Below are 19,262 nucleotides of genomic sequence, written 5' to 3'. Positions count from 1 at the left end.
TTTATTTACATTTGAATTAAAAATGAGGAGTTCTGGTGGCACAGTGCTTAAGCTCTCTGCTACTAACCAAAAGGTCAGCATTTCAAACTCACTAGTTGCTCTGTGGGAGAAAGATGTGGCAGTCTGCTTCCATAAAGATTTATAGCCTTGGAAAACTTATGGGGCAGTTCTATTCTGTTCTATAGGGTCACCTTGAGTCAGAGTTGCCTCAATAGCAAATTTTTTTTTTTTTTTTAATTAAAAATGTATTTGAATCTATCTCTAATCTTTAGGTAAAACTTCTAGGCAACACTTCGCTAATTAAATTCTTTCAGTTAGCCGCATAAAGACCCTGAATTTTTTTCAAATAACCAGTTTATGGGAGGCATATCCTTAACTATTTAATCTGTTTAAAATATATATATTCCTCTAGCCTTTTGAGAGAGGTGAAACAAAACAATTGAAAGGCACTCATAAAAACCAAAAACAAAACCCACTGCCAAAGAGGCAATTCCAACTCATAACGATGCGCTAGGTCAGAGTAACTGCCTCATCGGATTTCTAAGGCTGTAAATCTTTATGGAAGCAGATTGCTACATCTTTCTCCCACGGAGCAGCCACTGTGTTCGAACCACTGAGCTTTTGGTTAGCAGCCAAGTGTTTTAACCATTGTGCCACCAGGTCTCCTAAAGTCACCCGTACATGACTCTTTTTCCCCTTAGGCACCTGAGAAAAACATGCTTTCTGACAAAACATAGCAAAATTTAATTTATTTATGCTACCAACTCTTTTATTTCTTCATACAAGTTTTCATTTTTGTTTATTTTTTTCTCCCTCACCCCCTGCCCCACTATCCATATGCATTTGATCACAGTGCTTAATGTGACTCAATACAGTGGTCCAAAGAAATACTACGGAAGTTGACAAAATACAACAGATATTATTGCCACATTTTTTGTGAATCCATTAAATGTTTACAAACACCTCCACAGGATCCATATTATCATAATAATTAAAAAGGATTTATTATGATATTTTAGGCAACATGTAGTCTCACGATTGGAATTTTATGAAGGAGCGATTAAGATTAGCTGAATACACTGAAGTCCATCTTGGCGACGTGAACGTATTTCTTGGCCTCAACTTGTATACACTTTATTAGGCATCGGCAAACTAACAGAAATTCACTTTGTCAAATAACTACTTTGTTTATACCTTAAACTAACTTGTTTTAAAAACAAAATGGTTACTTGATTAAATGACTTTGTTAGTTACTGAATTTATTGAGAATATTAAACAATATAAATTCTTGTCTAGAACGAAAAGAGTAAAGATTCAAGAGTAAGTACAATTATAAAATGCATACTTATTAAGTACCTGCTAATTGCAGGTATTCTTGGAGAATACAAAGAGGTAAAGAATAATAGCTATTATTTTTTGAGCACCTATTATCCACTAGGCAGTATGTTCAGCATTTTATATATATATATATGTTTTTTAAACATACATACACATATTTCTTCATTTCATCCTCAAAACAAATGGATCATATTGTTTCCATTTTTATCCCCATTTTATATATGAAGTTTACATAGAAATCAAGCAAGTTCTCCCAAGGTAACAGCCAAAAAGAAGGAGCCAGATCCATATCCAAAGCAATGTGACTTTAGAGTTTACGGTTTTAAAAACTCTATACCAACTCACTCAAAAGACTTGGCTTTTACATTCTATATGGACAGCTAAGACTCATCTAAAAAGAAAACTAAAAATACAAGCAACATGATTCAGCGGGAAACACACTGCTACAGGATCAGGAGACCTCCATATTGGCTGTGGTTAAATAAGTTACCCTCCCTGCAGCTCAGTTTGCCAGCCTGTGAAAACAATAATTAATCTCTAATATTTCAGAGGGCAGGGAGTACTGTGCACGGTAGTGCTGGGAGAGAGAATTGTGCATGAGATGCCAAGGGGTGTTGATAGCCAAGCGTGCATATCTGAGCCTGATTCCCTAGGTAACAGAGCTAAGTACCACTTCTCTGGGGTGTCCAATCATTGGGCAGCAAGTGTGGGGCAGGAAAGGATAGGAAGCAGTACGAAGCGACATCTTACTGCACTGGCCACTGTCTCACTCCAGGTCACAAAGACACACAGTGTGTAGCTTGGCATCTAGGCTGAAGCAGTCATCACACAGACTGTCCCCAGAAAGGCTAGACAAAGAAACTACTTAGGAAAAGTCTTTGGAAGGAAACAAGGACAGATTTACCTGCCTGGCTGGCCCTTTGCTAGGGGATGTGTTGAGTGTATTTTCTGGGCCTTCTGACAGCCAATAATGCCAAAGAACCTAAGCATGCATGTACATAAAAAAAATTAAAAAAAAAACCCAAACGTAGTGACATCGAGTCGATTCTGACTCATAGCGACCCTATAGGACAGAGTAGAACTCCCCTATAGAGTTTCCAAGGAGCACCTGGCGGGTTCGAACTGCCAACCCTTTGGTTAGCAGCCTTAGCACTTAACCACTACACCACAGGATGTACATAAGGTGTCTTTAAAACAGTGGGGATCAGCGAGGCTTAGTAGGATGGATGGGATTCCGATAAGCAGAATGGAGTTAAATGGCTGCGCTTGGTACTAGGGGAATAGACTCAGGCTTTTATATTGAACAGTCTGTGAAAGGGTGTACTCTAAGACTTTCAGATTATGAAACACTTGTTTCCTCTTTGGGACTCACACACCTCTTTCCTGAACAGAGTAATTATGTTCTTTCCCAAATGGCAGACAAAATAAAAGAGATGAATAAAATATGTAAGAATTTCTTCCATAAAATTTCCTGGATTTTCTGGTATGTGTTTCCTTTTGCTTAGAACTGATTAAAAATGATAATCAATATGCTTTGCTGAAAATAATCTACAGCATTTAGGCTGAATTTATTTTAGGTGGCCCAGTCAATCATTTATCTCTCTCCAGATAGCACTTCATTTTTACTCTCTCTCTCGTGGCTTTTCTCCTTTTTACTACTCTGGTGATCTTTTAAGGGATGATGAATTTGGTTTTTATGAATCCTGTTGACATAAACTTTAAATTTGGCTTGGCCAGAGCTGTGAGATATTTTCTGTGTATGATTGCCATCAATGTCATTTAAAGTTATTGACAGAAAGAGATGGAAAGGACACCCTTTGCCCTGATGTAAAAGACCAAGCTTTGATATTTACTTGTTTGTAGATCATATCAGTCATGTTTTGTACCTCGTTAAAATTAGGAATTTTTTTTAAAAGACAGCTTCTTAAATGACGTTGGGATTAGCACAGATATTATGCTTTAACTATGATAATTAGGTACAGAAATTATTAAAATGTAATATCAATATTTGATCTAAAACAGATTCCAGTGGGACATTTTACCTAAAGCCTCTAAGTGAAGAGTCAAAATTTATACACATTTTTCTACTTCTTATCTAACTCATTTCAATCCAATCTATTTTACGTTTTCCAGATATCAGTAAAATTAGACAGTCAATTAAAATTTCATGGTCTGCAGTATTATCTTTAGACAGAACTGGAAGCAATACTCCAGTTAATACTCTAACTATAAAAATAGAAGTATTGCTCTAGTTTCAGCAATAAGAAATTATAATTGCCTAATGTCCTAATTTTTCATAGTTTAAGAAATTTAGCTATTGCTAATCTTAATTAGCAAACTTTGTGATAGGCTATGGTGTATAACAAAAAAAGGAGGTCCTTCATTTTCTATTCACATTTTGGAATCGAAACACATGGATTTACCTCATATGGAGGTAAATTAAAAATTGAATATATATTAGAGTAGTTATAGTGATAAAATATATGTGAAAGTTAATCTCTATTATACTTATAAAGGAGCCCGTGTGCCACAAAGGGTTAAGCCTTCAGCTGCTAACCAGAAGGTTGGCTTTGAAACCACCTGCAGCTCTACAGGAGAAAGACCTGGCGATCTGCTTCTGTAAAGATTTAAAAAAAAAAACAAAAACCTATTGTCAAGTCAATTCCAACTCATATTGCCTCTACAGGACAGAGCTGAACTGCCCCATAGAGTTTTCAAGGAGCGGCTGGTGGATTTGAACTGCTGATCTCTTGGCTAGCAGCTGAGCTCTTCACCACTGCAACACCAAGGAAAACACCAAGGGTAGCTCTACTATGTCACATGTGGTCTCTATGAATTGGAATCCAGTCAATGGAACCCAACAACAACAACAACAATATATTTATAAAGTTAATAGTAAACAATTATCACAGCAAGCAGTCCAGGAAAGCAAAAGTTAAAACATTTCCCACTAGTCTTTATATGGTTTCTTACTTAGAATGACACATCTGTTCGAGGAAAAGAGCACTCAAGTAAATTTTATGTGATATAATACCTTGTTGGTGTTTTATTCTCAAAAGCCCATCAAGTAGAAGATAATTTACGGAATTAGGCAAACGGGTAGGGTATCTATTACTTGTATTTTCCCTTTACGCTACCTACTTTCCCTGGCAGTCAGAAGATTGAAATGTTGGATGCTCAATTACTCTGTATAGTCTGCCTTCAACTTACCAGTTAATTTTGAAATGTTTACTTGTATTGGTAGCTCATTTTTTCACATGTTCTATTTGTTAATGCCACTATAAACTCTATCAACATCATCTGAAGTTGCATGATTTTTTATCATGAATTTTTACCTTTTTATGCCCATAGTGCAATTAGAGGAATGTTGTTCTTAGGTGCTGTCCAGTCGGTTCCAACTCACGGTGACCCTATGTACAACAGGATGAAACACTGACCAGTCCTGCACCATGCTCACAATCATTATGCTTGAGCCCATTGTTGCAGTCACTGTGTCAGTCCATCTCATTGAGTATCTTCCTCTTTATTGTTGACCCTGTACTTTACCAACTATGATGTCCTTCTCCAGGGACTGATCTCTCCTGACAACATGTCCAAAGCATGTAAGATATAGTCTTACCATCCTTGCTTCTGAGGAGAATTCTGGATGTACTTCTTCCAAGACAGATTTGTTCGTTCTTTGAATCATCGAGTCGATTCTGACTCATAATGACCCTACAAGACAGAGTAGAACTGCCCCATAGAGTTTCCAAGGAGTGCCTGGTGGATTCGAACTGCTGGCCTTTTGGTTAACAGCCATAGCACTTAACCACTACGCCACCAGGATTTCCAATCTTTTGGCAGTCCATGGTATACTCAATATTCTTCACCAACACCACAATTCAAAGGCTTCAGTTCTTCTGTCTATTCATTGTCCAGCTTTCGCATGCATATGTGATTGAAAATACCTTGCCTTGAGTCAGGCACATCTTAGTCTTCAAGGTGACATCTTTGTTTTTCAATACTTTAAAGTGGTCTTTTGCAACAGATTTGCCCAATGCAGTGTGTCGTTTGATTTCTTGACTGCTGCTTCCATGGGCATTGATTGCAGATCCAAGTAAAATGAAATCCTTGACAACTTCAATATATTCTCCATTTATCATGATGTTGCTTAATGGTCCAGTTTTGACGATTTTTGTTTTTTTTATGTTGAGGTGCAATCCATATTTAAGGCTGTGGTCTTTGATCTTCATCAGTAAGTGCTTCAAGTCCTCTTCACTTTCAGCAATCAAGGTTGTGTCATTTGCATAACACAGGTCATTAATGAGTCTTCCACCAATCCTGATGCCCTATTCTTCTTCATACAGTCCACCTTCACGGATTATTTGCTCAGCATACAAACTGAATGCATATGGTGAAAGGATTCAATCCTGATGCACACTTTTCTTGACTTTAAACCACACAGTACCCTTTTTCTGTTCCTGATGAGCACAATTAAGTGTTCTGGAATTCCCATTCTTCTCAATGTTATCCATAATTTGTTATGACCCACACAGTTGAATGCCTTTGCATAGCCAATAAAACACAGGTAAACATCTTTCTGGTATTCTCTGCTTTCAGCCAAGATCCATCTGACATCAGCAATGATATCCCTGGTTCCATGTCCTCTTCTGAATCCGGCCTGAATTTCTGGAAGTTCCTGTCGATATACTGCTGTATCTGCTCTTGGATGATCTTCAACTAAATTTTATTTGCATGTGATATTAATGATATTGTTCAATAATTTCTGTATTTGGTTGGATCACCTTTCTTGGAAATAGGCGTAAATATGGATCTCTTCCAGTCAGTTGGCTAGGCAGCTGTCTTCCAAATTTCTTGCCATAAATGAGTGAGCACTTCCAGGGCTGCATCCGTTTGTTGAAACATCTCAATTGCTATCCTGTCAGTTCCTGAAGCCTTGTTTTTCATCAATGCCTTCAGTGCAGCTTGGACTTATTCCTTTAGTACCACCGGTTCCTGATCATACGCTGCCTCTTGAAATGGTTGAACATCGACCAGTTCTTTTTGGTATGATGACTCTGTGTAGTCCTTCCATCCTTTTGAGCTTCCTGTGTTGTCTAATATATTAGAGGATTACTGTGGTACTTTACAACTACTATTAATTTTTCTATCAGTTGAGTGATCATACTATATCTGTATATGTAAATGTCTTTAAATTCTAATTTTTACATAACATTTTAAATGCAAATGCCTTAGGTTTTGATTTAGTCATCTAAATAAAACACTAAGCTTTGGTTATTCAGGGACAAAATCTATTTAATTGTGAGAAAAGTTTAGATATTCCAGTTAAATGGATATTTGAGAAAAAAGATTTGAGAGAAAGAGCGTTATCACTGAACTGTGAATATATTACGGTATAAGAGTTAAGAAAGAAGCATACATACTTGGTCAGTTAAAAGTCAGAACTTGGACAATGCAGGGACTAATAAAGTTAGGTTAGTTAAAACCTCAAAACGTAGTGCTGACATAAATCCAAGCAAGAACCAAGGTGAGAACCAGAAATAGTCTTAGTCACAGAGAAGAGCAAAGGCTAACTACTGATGTCAGCAAAGAATAAAATTAATCACTAACATTTAATAAATTTGATTCTCATAATGAGCCTACTACCATTCTCAAAAGAGAAATGGGAACATATTGGCCTGGAAAGATTACGTTGCCAAATACCAAAGACAGGAATTTCCACGAACTCAAGAAAGGGACTTAAGCAGTGAAACTTAATGCTGGGGACAGTCTTGCTGGCATTAGGCACCTTGCAAAAGCTGGACAATTACCTCTTGCTCTCCTTTGTTCAAAAGGGACTATGGCAAAATATTTCCTCCTTTCTCTGTTGCTGTTAACTCTTCCTAAAGTTCTTAGGTGGGAAAAGTAACTGGCTCATTGAAAACCTACTTATTAACTGATAAGGAGGTGTCAGGCACAGTGCTGAGCATTCTGATAGTTTATGTCATTTAAACCTGATTACTCTGTAACAGTGCTAACATCCCCATGTTATACATGAGAAGACTGATAACCATAGACTATTAAATACCTTGGCCCAGGTCACACAAATATTAAATACTGGGACTCACATTCAGATACAGAAAACTAGACCCCAAATCTCATGCTCTTACCCATTCTGCTACTAACAACCTAATTGCATAGCATGCCATAAGAGGAGGAGAAAAAGAATGCTTAGCCTTTTTGTCACCATCGCCATTGTTATTATTAGCAAAAAAGTTGAGATGTCTATGGTTAAAACTCTCCCAAAGTAGAGAGCTATTAAGCCTGCCTTTTAGATCTCACAAAAACTAAGGATTCTAAGAAAATGTGGACATGCACACACACAAGAAAACATTGCATCACATTGGAGGAGGTTTTTGGACTCCCTGAAGGTCAAGTTAAGAACCTCCACTATTGAAGGACACTCTGTACAAATGCCTTTTTAAAATATCTCTAAATAATTCTCATATTCATGCTGCTCTTAATAACTATAAAACCAAGACCTGTTGCTGTGGAGTCAATTTCCACTCATAGTGACCTCTATGACAGTGTAAAACTGCCCCACAGGATTTCCAAGGAGCGGCTGATGGATTCACACTGCAGACCTTTGGTTAGCAGCCAATCTCTTAACCACTGTGCCACAAAAAAAACAAAAAAAAACCTAACCCATTGCCGTCGAGTTGATTCTGACTCACTAAATTATGTATCTCTGGTCATTTTTTTAAAAAGTCATTTTACATAGAATCTATAGCATTTAGAGCAGTGGGCATAGCAGATGATGTCAGGGCATCTACCTCTCCCTTGCACAACTTAGAGGTCAAGCCCAATGTTCCTATAGACACTGAATGCTTTCTGCACCTCTCGGGTCAAGGAACAGTCTTCCTCCAAAACTCACTATAGGCCTTTGAGGCAGGACAGAAGTGTCAAGGAACTAATACCTCCAGTGGACATCCTCAACCAGTGACAGATGGATCGTTGTTGGTAGCTGCCATCCAGCTGGTCCCCAATTCATGATGAGCTCATGCATAACAGACTAAAGCCACAGCTTTCTCCCGTGGAACGGATGGTGGGTTCAAACTACCAAACTTTTAGTCTGGACGTTCCTCTAAAACCTGTTCGGCATCATAGCAACACAAATGTGTAGTGGCTGTGCATGAACTTCATTGGCCAGGAATCAAAGCTGGATCTCCCATATGGAAGGCAAGAATCTACTGCTGTACCACAACTGGCTGCAACAGATGAGAAAAACCAAAAACCCGTTGCTGTCCAGTCAATTCTGACTCACAGCGACCCTATAGGACAGAGTAGAACTGCCCCATAAAGCTTCCAAGGAGCGCTTGGTGGATTCAAACTGCCAACCTTTTGGTTAGCAGCGGTAGCACTTAACCACTGTGCCACCAGGGCCCTTAATTACTATACCCAGACCAGACCAGACCCAGTGCTGTCAGGTCGATTCCGACTCATAGCGACCCTATATACGACAGAGTAGAACTGCCCCACAGAGAGTTTCCAAGGAGCGCCTGGCGGATTCAAACTGCCGACCTCTTGGTTAGCAGCCATAGCACTTAACCACTACGCCACCAGGGTTTCCAATTTACTAACAGGAAAGTATAATTTACTAATCGGAAATCCTGGTGGCCTAGTGGTTAAGTGCTACGGCTGCTAGCCAAAGGGTCGGCAGTTTGAATCCGCCAGGCGCTCCTTGGAAACTCTGTGGGGCAGTTCTACACTGTCCTATAGGGTCGCTATGAGTCGGAATCGACCTGACGGCACTGGGTCTGTTTTTTGGTTTATTAGTAAATTATACTTTGGACGCTTAAAGTGAAAGAGCCCTTGCTAAAAAAAAAAAAAAAAAAAAAAAACAAGTAAGTGCTTATTTATCTAAAGAGTTAGAAAGATACGGTTAGAATCTTGGCCCTACTCTACCTTGAATCAATTACTGCTTCTTACCATGCCTGTTTCTTGGATTGTAAAATGAGGATGATAATAGCTAGCCCAGAGGTTTGTCTTAGAGATGTAATGAGTCAACATTTGTTGCATAAGTTAGTAGAGGGTCTGCACAGAACAGCTCACAATAATAGTTATAACCTACTTAAATTTTGACTGAGTCTTAACATTACAGAAAAGTGCACCTGGATATTTAACACCATTTATTTTTTACACCCCCATTGAAAGATCGAACATATTGCCTTAGAAATAGTAGGCTTTTAGTAAATACTTACTGAATAAGAAAGAAAAAACAATTCAGCCTTACTTCACTACGAAGCATGCATTTAAGTTACAACTGAAATTTTGGAAACCTTTCCATATTCCATGGTGCTCACATATTTCAATACATACTCTTCTGGTCTATTGTCTAAAAGCATATAACCTTGGCATTATAGTATAAAATATATTTTATATTTAATCAATCGTTTTATTGCCTTCTGTGTTCTCCTCTGTAACTATATTTTCTTTGCTAATTACTTATGCAAATTTCCATTTTTATTACCTGAATGTTTCCCCCTTTTTATAGATGGCCAAACATATCTATACTTGTGGCTGTGTTTTGTTTTTTAAATGCCAGAGAGCCTTATGTGGAATAAAAATACAATATATCAGTATCTTTTTTCCTATGTCATTTCTAACCCTCTAGATACCATTTTAAAGTGTCCTTTGAAATATTCCAAAGGAAGGATAGAAAAAGTCAATCTTTGTCTTTGTCTCTGAATGTTACCAAAACCATCAGTTAAAGTGTTCCTGTTAACTTACATGTGTAGTCTGCCTTGCCTGAAAATGTCAATTGCTTGATACAGTTTGATCTTATTATTATTATTATTGCTAAATTATTTCTGCTAAGCCATGTTTTGATGTGTGACAGAGATGGAGGAAATGATCAGTTTTATTTTGCCTTATTCTGCATGAAATTAGGGATAGGCTTAGGTGGTTTGATTTCATCTACATTGTCACAAGATTAGCTTTTCTTACTTTATTTTAACAGCCTTCATTAACAAAAAGAGAAAAATTCATACTATTAATCATATCGTAAAATCTCTAGCTATGGTTCAGTCTCTGCTTTTCTATATCCTAGTTCACCAGAGAGAATGATTTTTTTTTTAATCATCTATTTTAATTTTAATTGCATTTAATTATTTAATTATTCCATATTATTATTTAATTTTAATGGATGATAAATCAGTTCGGTCAATAGTTTGATTATTTTCATAACCATAAAACATCTAACATTCCTTATTCTCATATACATTTGTACAAATTGACATTTGGCAAACAAGATGAATATGTAGAAATAAAGGTTATCTGTAGAGATTAATGTTTGATTGATGATAAATAGACCAATGTTTCTTAAACTGTATTACACATACCGATCTTGTTAAAATGCTGAGTTTGATTCAGTAGCCTGGGGTAAGGCCACATTTTGAGTAGCAAGGACATAGACCATCTTTGGGGCATCTATTAATGACTCAACAGAAACTTCTCGAAAATCATAGAACACGCAGAATGATTTTACAGCAAGTAAAACAAACTGATGACCTCTGACAGAGCATGAATACTAGAGATAATAAGATACAACTTTTGATTCATTTTCTGATATGTATTAATTATTTAGTCTTGGGTAGATTTTAACTTTTTCAGTCTCAGTTTGCCTTGCCAGCACTTTAAACAGTTGAAGAAGTTTATAAATATTGACTGATGGGTTGAGATTTCAAAAATAATCAATTTCAATGATGTTAATTTTAATTTCATTCAATAAACATTATGGGGCATCTATTATGAGCCAGAAAAGGGCAGAATACTCCAGACAACATTAGACCACTGTTTATATGATTGTCCCTTTCTGAAAGATAAGTGCAAAATTATATGACGTATAAACATTGGTAGCCAGGGAATTTGTCTGATGGCCTTTAGATATCTGCAGATATATTATTTTTATCATTTAAAGTGTTTTATAGGTCAAACATTCACTCTTTGTATGTTGCTGAAAATCTTAGTTATTTCTAAATGGTACAGATAGATAATGTAACCAAATGTTTCTCACATTGGCATCTTCTGATTGAAACAGATTAAGAATTTTATTTGTCCAGAAGTTTACTGCATACTAAAATATCCTTGCTACTGTGTCAGTAATGGTATGATTAATTTAGTAATGTAAATTAGAATCTAGTAAGTTAGAGATTTCAGAAATTAAGTAAGGTCTCATATGACTGCTGTGGGGAATGCTCCAAGATACTTTCTGAAAAACATTGGATTTTTTTTATCACAGAGCAGTCTCAACCCAGATGTGTCCCCTTTTACTCGTGACAACAGTATGTGGAATTTGTCATTAATAATAAACCCAACATCAGAAGCTGGTTTCATACAAATTGTATTTGGCTGTTATTCTTTGTGCTTCAAATTGGGTAATTAATAATATTGGCTTCATTTCAAGTTATGCATGCATTAGAAACAAAGATGGTTTGTAATGCAAAAATACTGTTTGTTTTGCATTAATAGATAGGGCATACATGCCAATTGTCTGCCCTTTCTTTCCTTTAAAGCCATTATCATTGAAAATTAAGTTGTTATCACTTATGCTGGTACAATCTTGACTATTCACTAGTGTTTTTAAAGCTTTGTTTTGAAAAGTTTGGAATTAAATTTGTAATATATAAAATATATGAGCTCGAAATTGGGAAATGCATTTATTTTTCCATCTTATGGTCTCTTCTTATTAAAACAATTGATGATGGTGATTTTGCCAAAAAAATCTTGGGGTATTCCTAATTATAGTGGCATACTGATGTCTGTGTTTGACTATTTCTGAATTTCAGAGAAAATTCAATAGGAATCATTTTATGAAAGACTGGAACTTCTGAGATTGATACCCCTTCTTTGTATACTAAATGGTTTCATATATTTTAGGAATATTTAGTTCAGTCTAATCCTTGAAGCCTTCATTTTTTCTACTCCTCTCTTCCCATTTTTGTTGGGACAGAGCACGTAATATGCATGAACGCTTTGGCAATGGAATCACATGGATGTTTCCTTTAGCTTACTAGCACCGGCATGGAGTTGTCATGGTTAAAAAATCCTGTTGTTTGGTGGCAGAAAGCACTAAAAAAGACCAGGTGTATGAAGCCACAGGCTAGACAATGTGAAGATTGGCCTGCATTGCTCCAAAAAGCTAAGTTCAATTTTCATCAGTGAGTTGACTTTTCAAAAAGCACAGCAAATAGCTTCTGATGAATAGCTTCCTATTCATCAAGCAACTGGATATTGTGGTATCAAGTATTCATGTGATTTGTAATACTCATTGAAAACAACAATGATAAATGCAAGTTATGGTATGATAATTTTCAATACTGTGTCAGAATAAAAGAAAACGCTGTTTATTCTAACCTGTAGATTCAGAGGTTGCTCACATTAGGAACAGAATAATATGAAATGAATACATTCATATTATCAAAATACTCCCAGGATTGTAGGTATGTTTTTAAATAAAAATATATGGTTTCAAATTAACAATATTTAAAAAGCCTTACTTTCCATTAATTATGCATTTTATTTTTAGAGTGTTTCTCATAGAGGATGGCAGCCTCAAGATATATAATGTTACCAGGTCGGATGCTGGATCATATACTTGCATAGCCACAAATCAGTTTGGGGTTGCTAAGAGCACTGGAAGCCTGGTTGTAAAAGGTATTTTATCATCTTCATTTGTGCTTTATAAATACTGGAGATTTGTATGCGTATCATGACCTCTATCATAGAGTCGAATCAGCGTCATGTTGTATCCATGAAATATTTGATGTCACAATTTACTTGAGCTGCATTACCATACTCATTAATATTGTGCCCACTTTTCCAGTGGGATTCTGTGAATAATTAGGCAGAGTTAACACCTGCACCTAAATTATTTGAAATTTCATAAATTTCTTAGTGATTGTGACCATGGGCATTTTGATAAAATCACTGGATAGTGTATTTCTTGGTTAAGTTTCATTCAGAAACTCTCAATGTGTATGAAATTTTACATATATATAAGCAACCAAGTACATAATCCTTTCATTTATTTATATAACTTTGGGCACATACCTAGTGAAATGCAGTCTCTTGAATATACTTTAATAAGCAGTTATTTTTAAAGAGAAAAAATAAATTTATAGCATCCGTATGAGTCATTATTATATTCCTATCACAGGAAACAGATCAGCTCATACAATTTGGGATGGCAAAACTGCCTACTCTATTTTTAAGGCTCTTAAACTGGTATCAATCCAAATGTCCCCAAGTATCCGCAAGAGACATAATTAGTATTAGAAGTGCCTGTTCCCGGTCTTTGCTATTTTATTTTATTCAATCTCAGCTCATAAAAGCAGTATGTTTACTGGAAGCCACGTCACTTCTATCATTTCATTACCTCCCGGATGATAAAAATGACTGTTTAAATAAAGCATATTGAGCAGCTAATTAAGCCCAAATGATGAAATTCAGCAATTGATGCTTTTTCCTCTTTTCTATTAAAAAATATATTTAATAACAAGTAGTTTTTTTTTTTTTCAGTTAGCTGCTACATATCAACTTTTTAAAATAGCCCAAGGAAAATAAACACCCACCTATGTCACTGGAAGACATTTCTGCCAACTTGTCTCTAGTATGTTTCATTATGCCCACAATTGTCTGTAGAGCTCAGTGGAAATGTGACTGATACAACCTGATGTGTCAAAATCCCACTAGTGTGGCACGTTTTGAGAAACTTTACTTCCTTGAGATTATATTGTCATCATGTTTTTAAGGCAGAGGTGAATTTAATCTTTTAAGATATGTGCTATAGCTATATTTAATAACAAGGTTATTTCTTCAGCAGATATTCGCCAATGCCCATATACTGAAAAAGGTGAATGCCTTATGTTTGTGAAGGAATACCACATTTTTACCCAAATAACGTGTACTTTCTACGTTTTTGCCAACCGCACCCTCCCCTTGAGAGCTATTTTTTGTAAGCACACTATTCTAATTTTTTCATGTAAAAAAATGGCATAGTGCACTTACGCTTGGTAAAAAAAAAAAAAAAAACTTAGAATGCACGCATTATTTGTGTAAAAATACAGTAGCATGTACATTAAAAAAAGGGGAGGGGAATTAATTACCTCATTCAAATGAAGAAGGTATAGCTAGTACACATCATTTTAGTACAGCAGAAAATTCAAATATGGTGAAGGATAAAAAGTCATTGCAATAAATCTTCCACATTTGGAGAAATCCAGGGATAATTAAAATACAGAATATAAACGCTGGAAGACATCAGTGGTAGGAATGTTGTTTCTCAAAGGAAGTTTCTGTGGAATATGGTGATTTGTGAGCTGGACTAATGTTTTTGCTGCTAAAATAAAAAGATGAGGATTCTGGCCCCCAACCCCCAACATCCCCAAAAGGCTAATAATAAAAAAAAAAGTTAATGTATGGATTGAGGTGAACGAAGAATTATTCCTTTTCATTTTTTCTTAAATATTTGACCTCAGGATACTAGTGCCTGCTAGCAATTGTTAGAATATGAGTATTAACAGAGAAACTTAGAAACTGCTTGCTTAGTTCTCAGATAGTGAACTCAGACTGTGGTTAGTTCCCTCAAAGAATGAGTGCATATTTCAAGCATGTAATTTGGCTATGTTTTCTGCTAATAAGGTCCTAGTTCTTATCATGGGAATAAGTAGATCTATATTTTAGGATATTTCGTAAAGAACAACATGATCCCTAGCTTCTCTGTTCTCTCTGTAAATAAGGGAATAATCAAGCAAGACTATTCAGTTTTTAGAAATAAGCCTGACTTACCTTTCTACCTCTTTCTAGTATTCTTTGCTGGGGCTAAGCAAAAACCATTATTCTACTCTGTACTCCTCATCTTCTTAACCTGCTACATTTTTTGCTCTTCTGTAGTACTTTTTCTCTTCTTACAAACTGTATAATTTACTCATATGTTATGTCTGTGATTTCTTGTCTATCTTTCCCTTCCTCTGGAACAGAAATATCACAAGGGCAAGGAGCTTGATCTGTTTTAGTCAGCAGTAAACTACAAATCTAGAATAGTTCCAGGGACATTGTATATGTTCAATAAATATTTACTGATTGAATGAAGTTCTTATCTTTAACCTCTTAGTCGTAGAGATAAATTCCATTCAGACTCCTCGCTCTAAAACATGAATGTTTTCAATCAACACTGCAGTAAAGAGTATCAAGGAGAAACACCACACACTGAAATGCTTTCACCTACCCAATTTTAGGGTTTGTTTTTTTGTTTAATGGTGTAACTGTAATAGACAGTCATCCTTGGGTAGTGCAAACAGTTAAGCACTTGACTACTAGCTGAAAGGTTGGTGGTTCAAACCCACCAGAGACACCTTGGAAGACAGGCCTGGTGACTGGCTTCTGAAAAGTCACAGCCTTGAAAACTCTACGGACCAGTTTTACTCTGTACACAGGGAGTCACCATGAGCTGGAAGTAGTGACTCCGAGGCAACTAACAACAACAATAATAGGTAGACACCTCCTCACTCTGGTAAAAGGCGGCAAACATGAAACCACGAGAAAATTCTAAAGTCTTCGTGGAGACCACTCATTGTTCTGGTATGCTCCGCACAATACTGAGGATGATTTATATATGCAAAAAAGCACATACGTTAACATAACTGATAGCAATATGCATGATTATCAAGTTATTTCCACTCATTTATACCAAATAATAATAAACCCGTTACTCATTGCCATCTGGTTGATTCTGACTCATTGCAACCGTATAGGAGAGACAGAACTCATAGGGTTTCCAAGGCTGTGATCTTTACGGAAGTAGACTGCCACATGTTTCTCCCACGGAGTAGCTGATGGGTTCAAACCGCCAAACTTTCGGTTAGCAGCTAAGTACCACCAGGGATCCTTTCAAATAATAATACAAAGGATATTTTGTTCGTTATTTTTTAGCCCTCATGAAATATCCACATTCCATTTTAAGGGGATTTTTATATCTTTTACTTCTTTGCTATTGACAAGAACCAATCTCTGAAATGTAAATAAACAAACTTACACACATACATACCTACATAAATAAATTAAATAAATACATACACACAGTGTATGTACAGTGTGAATAAAAGCATCTTTAGAAACATTGCTTTTTTACTGATCTGTAACATATAATCTATATTAAACTGTATGGTTTGCATGTGAACAGAGTTCCAAGATCAGTCTATTATTAGCTTGTCCTCCTAACTAGAGCACTGTCTCTAATTCTCTTTCATGGAGGACTTTTGAAGACATCCCTATCAAAGAAATATTATTTTACACTCTATCAATTTGAAACTTTAATCTGGAAAAGCATTGTAATAGCATGTGTGGATTCAACAATTTTCTTGACTATTGAGAGTGTAGCCAGTTGGTTGTTCGTGAAGATGGCTTAATGTGTGTGTGTTTCTCATCTATAGAGTTCATCTAAATGTGGTTACAGAATTGAGTATCATTTTGTTCCTCAAACCAAAATCAGCATATAGTGACCTCAATGGTAAGGGGGTGGTAAAGAGCCAGTGAGAAATTTCTGGAAAGCTGTGGGAGAAATAATCATCTCTCTTTGAATTTACTTATCAGCTTCAGTCATGCAAGAAATGTTGTTGTTAGATAATATGTAAAAAGATAATAGTTACAAGAGTATATTTTCCAGCTTAGTTTTTAGCTGATACGGTTTATCTATGTTAAGAGGATTCTGAAATTATTTGCACTGTATGTCTGGAATTTCTATTTCACTAATGTGGCAGAATAAAGCAATTTTCCATTCAAACACTGCAAGTGCAATTAGCACCAGCCTTGCCAGAGCCTCAGAAGATGCCCAGTGCAATTTGAGGACATGTTCCGTAGGCACAAATAGAGGATTGAAAGGAAAGAGAGCTTAAGTGTTTTCATTTCAGAGGACTTAGGTTAAAATTACAATGTGTACATATACTAAAAGGTATATGAAAATCACATAAAAGGAGAAATTATTTGATCTGGCATTTGGAAAATTATTAAAAAGCAAAGTAACAGCAGGCTATAAAAATGATCTTGTTTGCAGGCAACATTTGTTTTTGTTTCCCCACTGGAGAAGTTTTGGGTGTTCAATTATAGGCCTCATTGCTTCAGCATTATTTTCAACTGAAATGTCGGAACTTGGAAAAGCATATCTAATGTGCAAATTAAGTTTATTGCTGCTCATTTAGTTGTTTATTCTTTGTGATAGAAGTCTTTATTATACCAGCATACAGAGTGGCCTATCTATTTTCTCCTGCGGAATGGGGTATTCACTAATATGACTCTACATTTACTCAGAGAAATACCCACGATAGATAGATAATTGGAGGCTTTGCGGCTTTAAAAAGCAGTTTAAGGGATTTGAGGTGTCAAGGCTAGGTTTATCAAGAAACTCAGCTTTACTGAGTAAACCAAAAGTACCATTTCAGAGAAATGACAGGACATACTGGAATATACCCGTCATATTGCCTTTTTTGAAACTGTCAGAGAAGTCTTCCAGTATTGCTAACCTCTCCCTTAAAACATTCAATTCCACACCCCGATCTTCTACAAAGAATGCTTCAAACATTTTAAAAGAACTTAGATTTAAAAAGTTATTAATGCGAACAATTTTCAAGGTGAAAAAATGGATAGTGAGATATTATACTGGCCAGAAGTGTTATTTTCTTTCCTTCTGCAATATGTAAACAATGCCGAATGAATTCCTGAGACCTGAACACCAGAATCTATTCAAGTAAAGATGGGAGCGCAAATGCAACACTTGTCAATTAAAGCAAACCCATTAATATTAATGTCATTTTGGTCTTCACAGAAATTAAGTTAGTTCATGCCCCTTTTCAAAAGTAACACATATCATTCAGATCAAATTTCCAAATATATTAAGCAGTTTTTTTTTTTTTTTTTAATGTATCAGGTAACATTTAAATGAGTAAAAGCACAACCTTTGGAATTAGATCAATGGGCTCTATTACTAACTAGCATGAGATCTGGAAGAGTTCGTTTTTACTGTTATGTATGTTATATTCTCTATCATTATGAGTATTAATAACTATCATTTATTGAATATATGCTCTGTGCCAGACACTGTTATAGTTGTTTTACATCATTTCATTGACCATCAGAACAACACTTTGATACAGATATTATTACCTGCATTTTACAAAAGGGGAGACTGAGGTCCAGACTGCTGAAACTACCTGCCCAAGGTCTCTGTGTTAGTAAGTAGCAGAATTTTGTTTTGTTTTGTTTTTCCTTCTTTATTTAACATCAAATAAATTTATGCAACAATAAATGCACAAGGCAATTTCACATGGCATTGCTTAAAGTCCAGAGTCTGTAAAAATATAACTGGAAGATATTAGTACACTTCCCCAAAATAAGTCAAAATCCATTCCCTAAATGGAGCTCAATATTTATTTTGATTTTTTTTTATCTGAGGTAAAATTTACATATAATGAAGTGCATAGATCTTCAGTGTACATTCACTGAATTCAAACGCCTACACCCAAGTAACTTAAAACTGTTCCAAGATACAGAACATTATCATCACCCTAGAACTAGAATGTTCTATCATGCCCCATCTTAATCCGTCCCCATTCCATTCTAGAAGCAACCACCGTTATGATTTTGTTCCACCGTACGTATCATACAAATGCCATCATATAGAAAGTACTCTTTTGTGTCTAGCTTCCTTCATTCAGCATAAAGCACTACCAACTAAACCAGCTAAACACCTTTTGGGTTGCTGGGTGATACAAACAGTTAATGCACTCAGCTGCTAACTGAAAAGTTGAAAGTTCAAGTGTACCCAGAGACATCTCAGAAGAAATGCCTGATGATCTATCCAAAAAAAATCAGCCATTGAAAACCTGTGGAGC

The 19,262-nt window shown here is 36.0% G+C and overlaps 1 protein-coding gene across 4 annotated transcripts in view; it reads left to right on the top strand.

Annotated features, from left to right (window-relative positions):
* The window catches only part of CNTN6 (contactin-6), a 232,094-nt gene that overhangs the window by 151,950 nt on the left and 60,882 nt on the right, over positions 1-19,262 (top strand). For all 4 annotated transcript variants that reach the window (XM_010590042.3, XM_023548001.2, XM_023548006.2 and 1 more), the window contains one exon: positions 12,905-13,032. In XM_010590042.3, the coding sequence (XP_010588344.2) occupies positions 12,905-13,032 (128 nt within the window). The remainder of the gene's footprint in view (positions 1-12,904; positions 13,033-19,262) is intronic.

The sequence above is a fragment of the Loxodonta africana genome, chromosome 22 (genome assembly GCF_030014295.1).
Source record: "Loxodonta africana isolate mLoxAfr1 chromosome 22, mLoxAfr1.hap2, whole genome shotgun sequence".
Classification (NCBI taxonomy): Eukaryota; Metazoa; Chordata; class Mammalia; order Proboscidea; family Elephantidae; genus Loxodonta; species Loxodonta africana.
The sequence above is the reverse complement of the archived record's forward strand: the minus strand, read 5'-3'. Positions and strand labels throughout refer to the sequence as shown.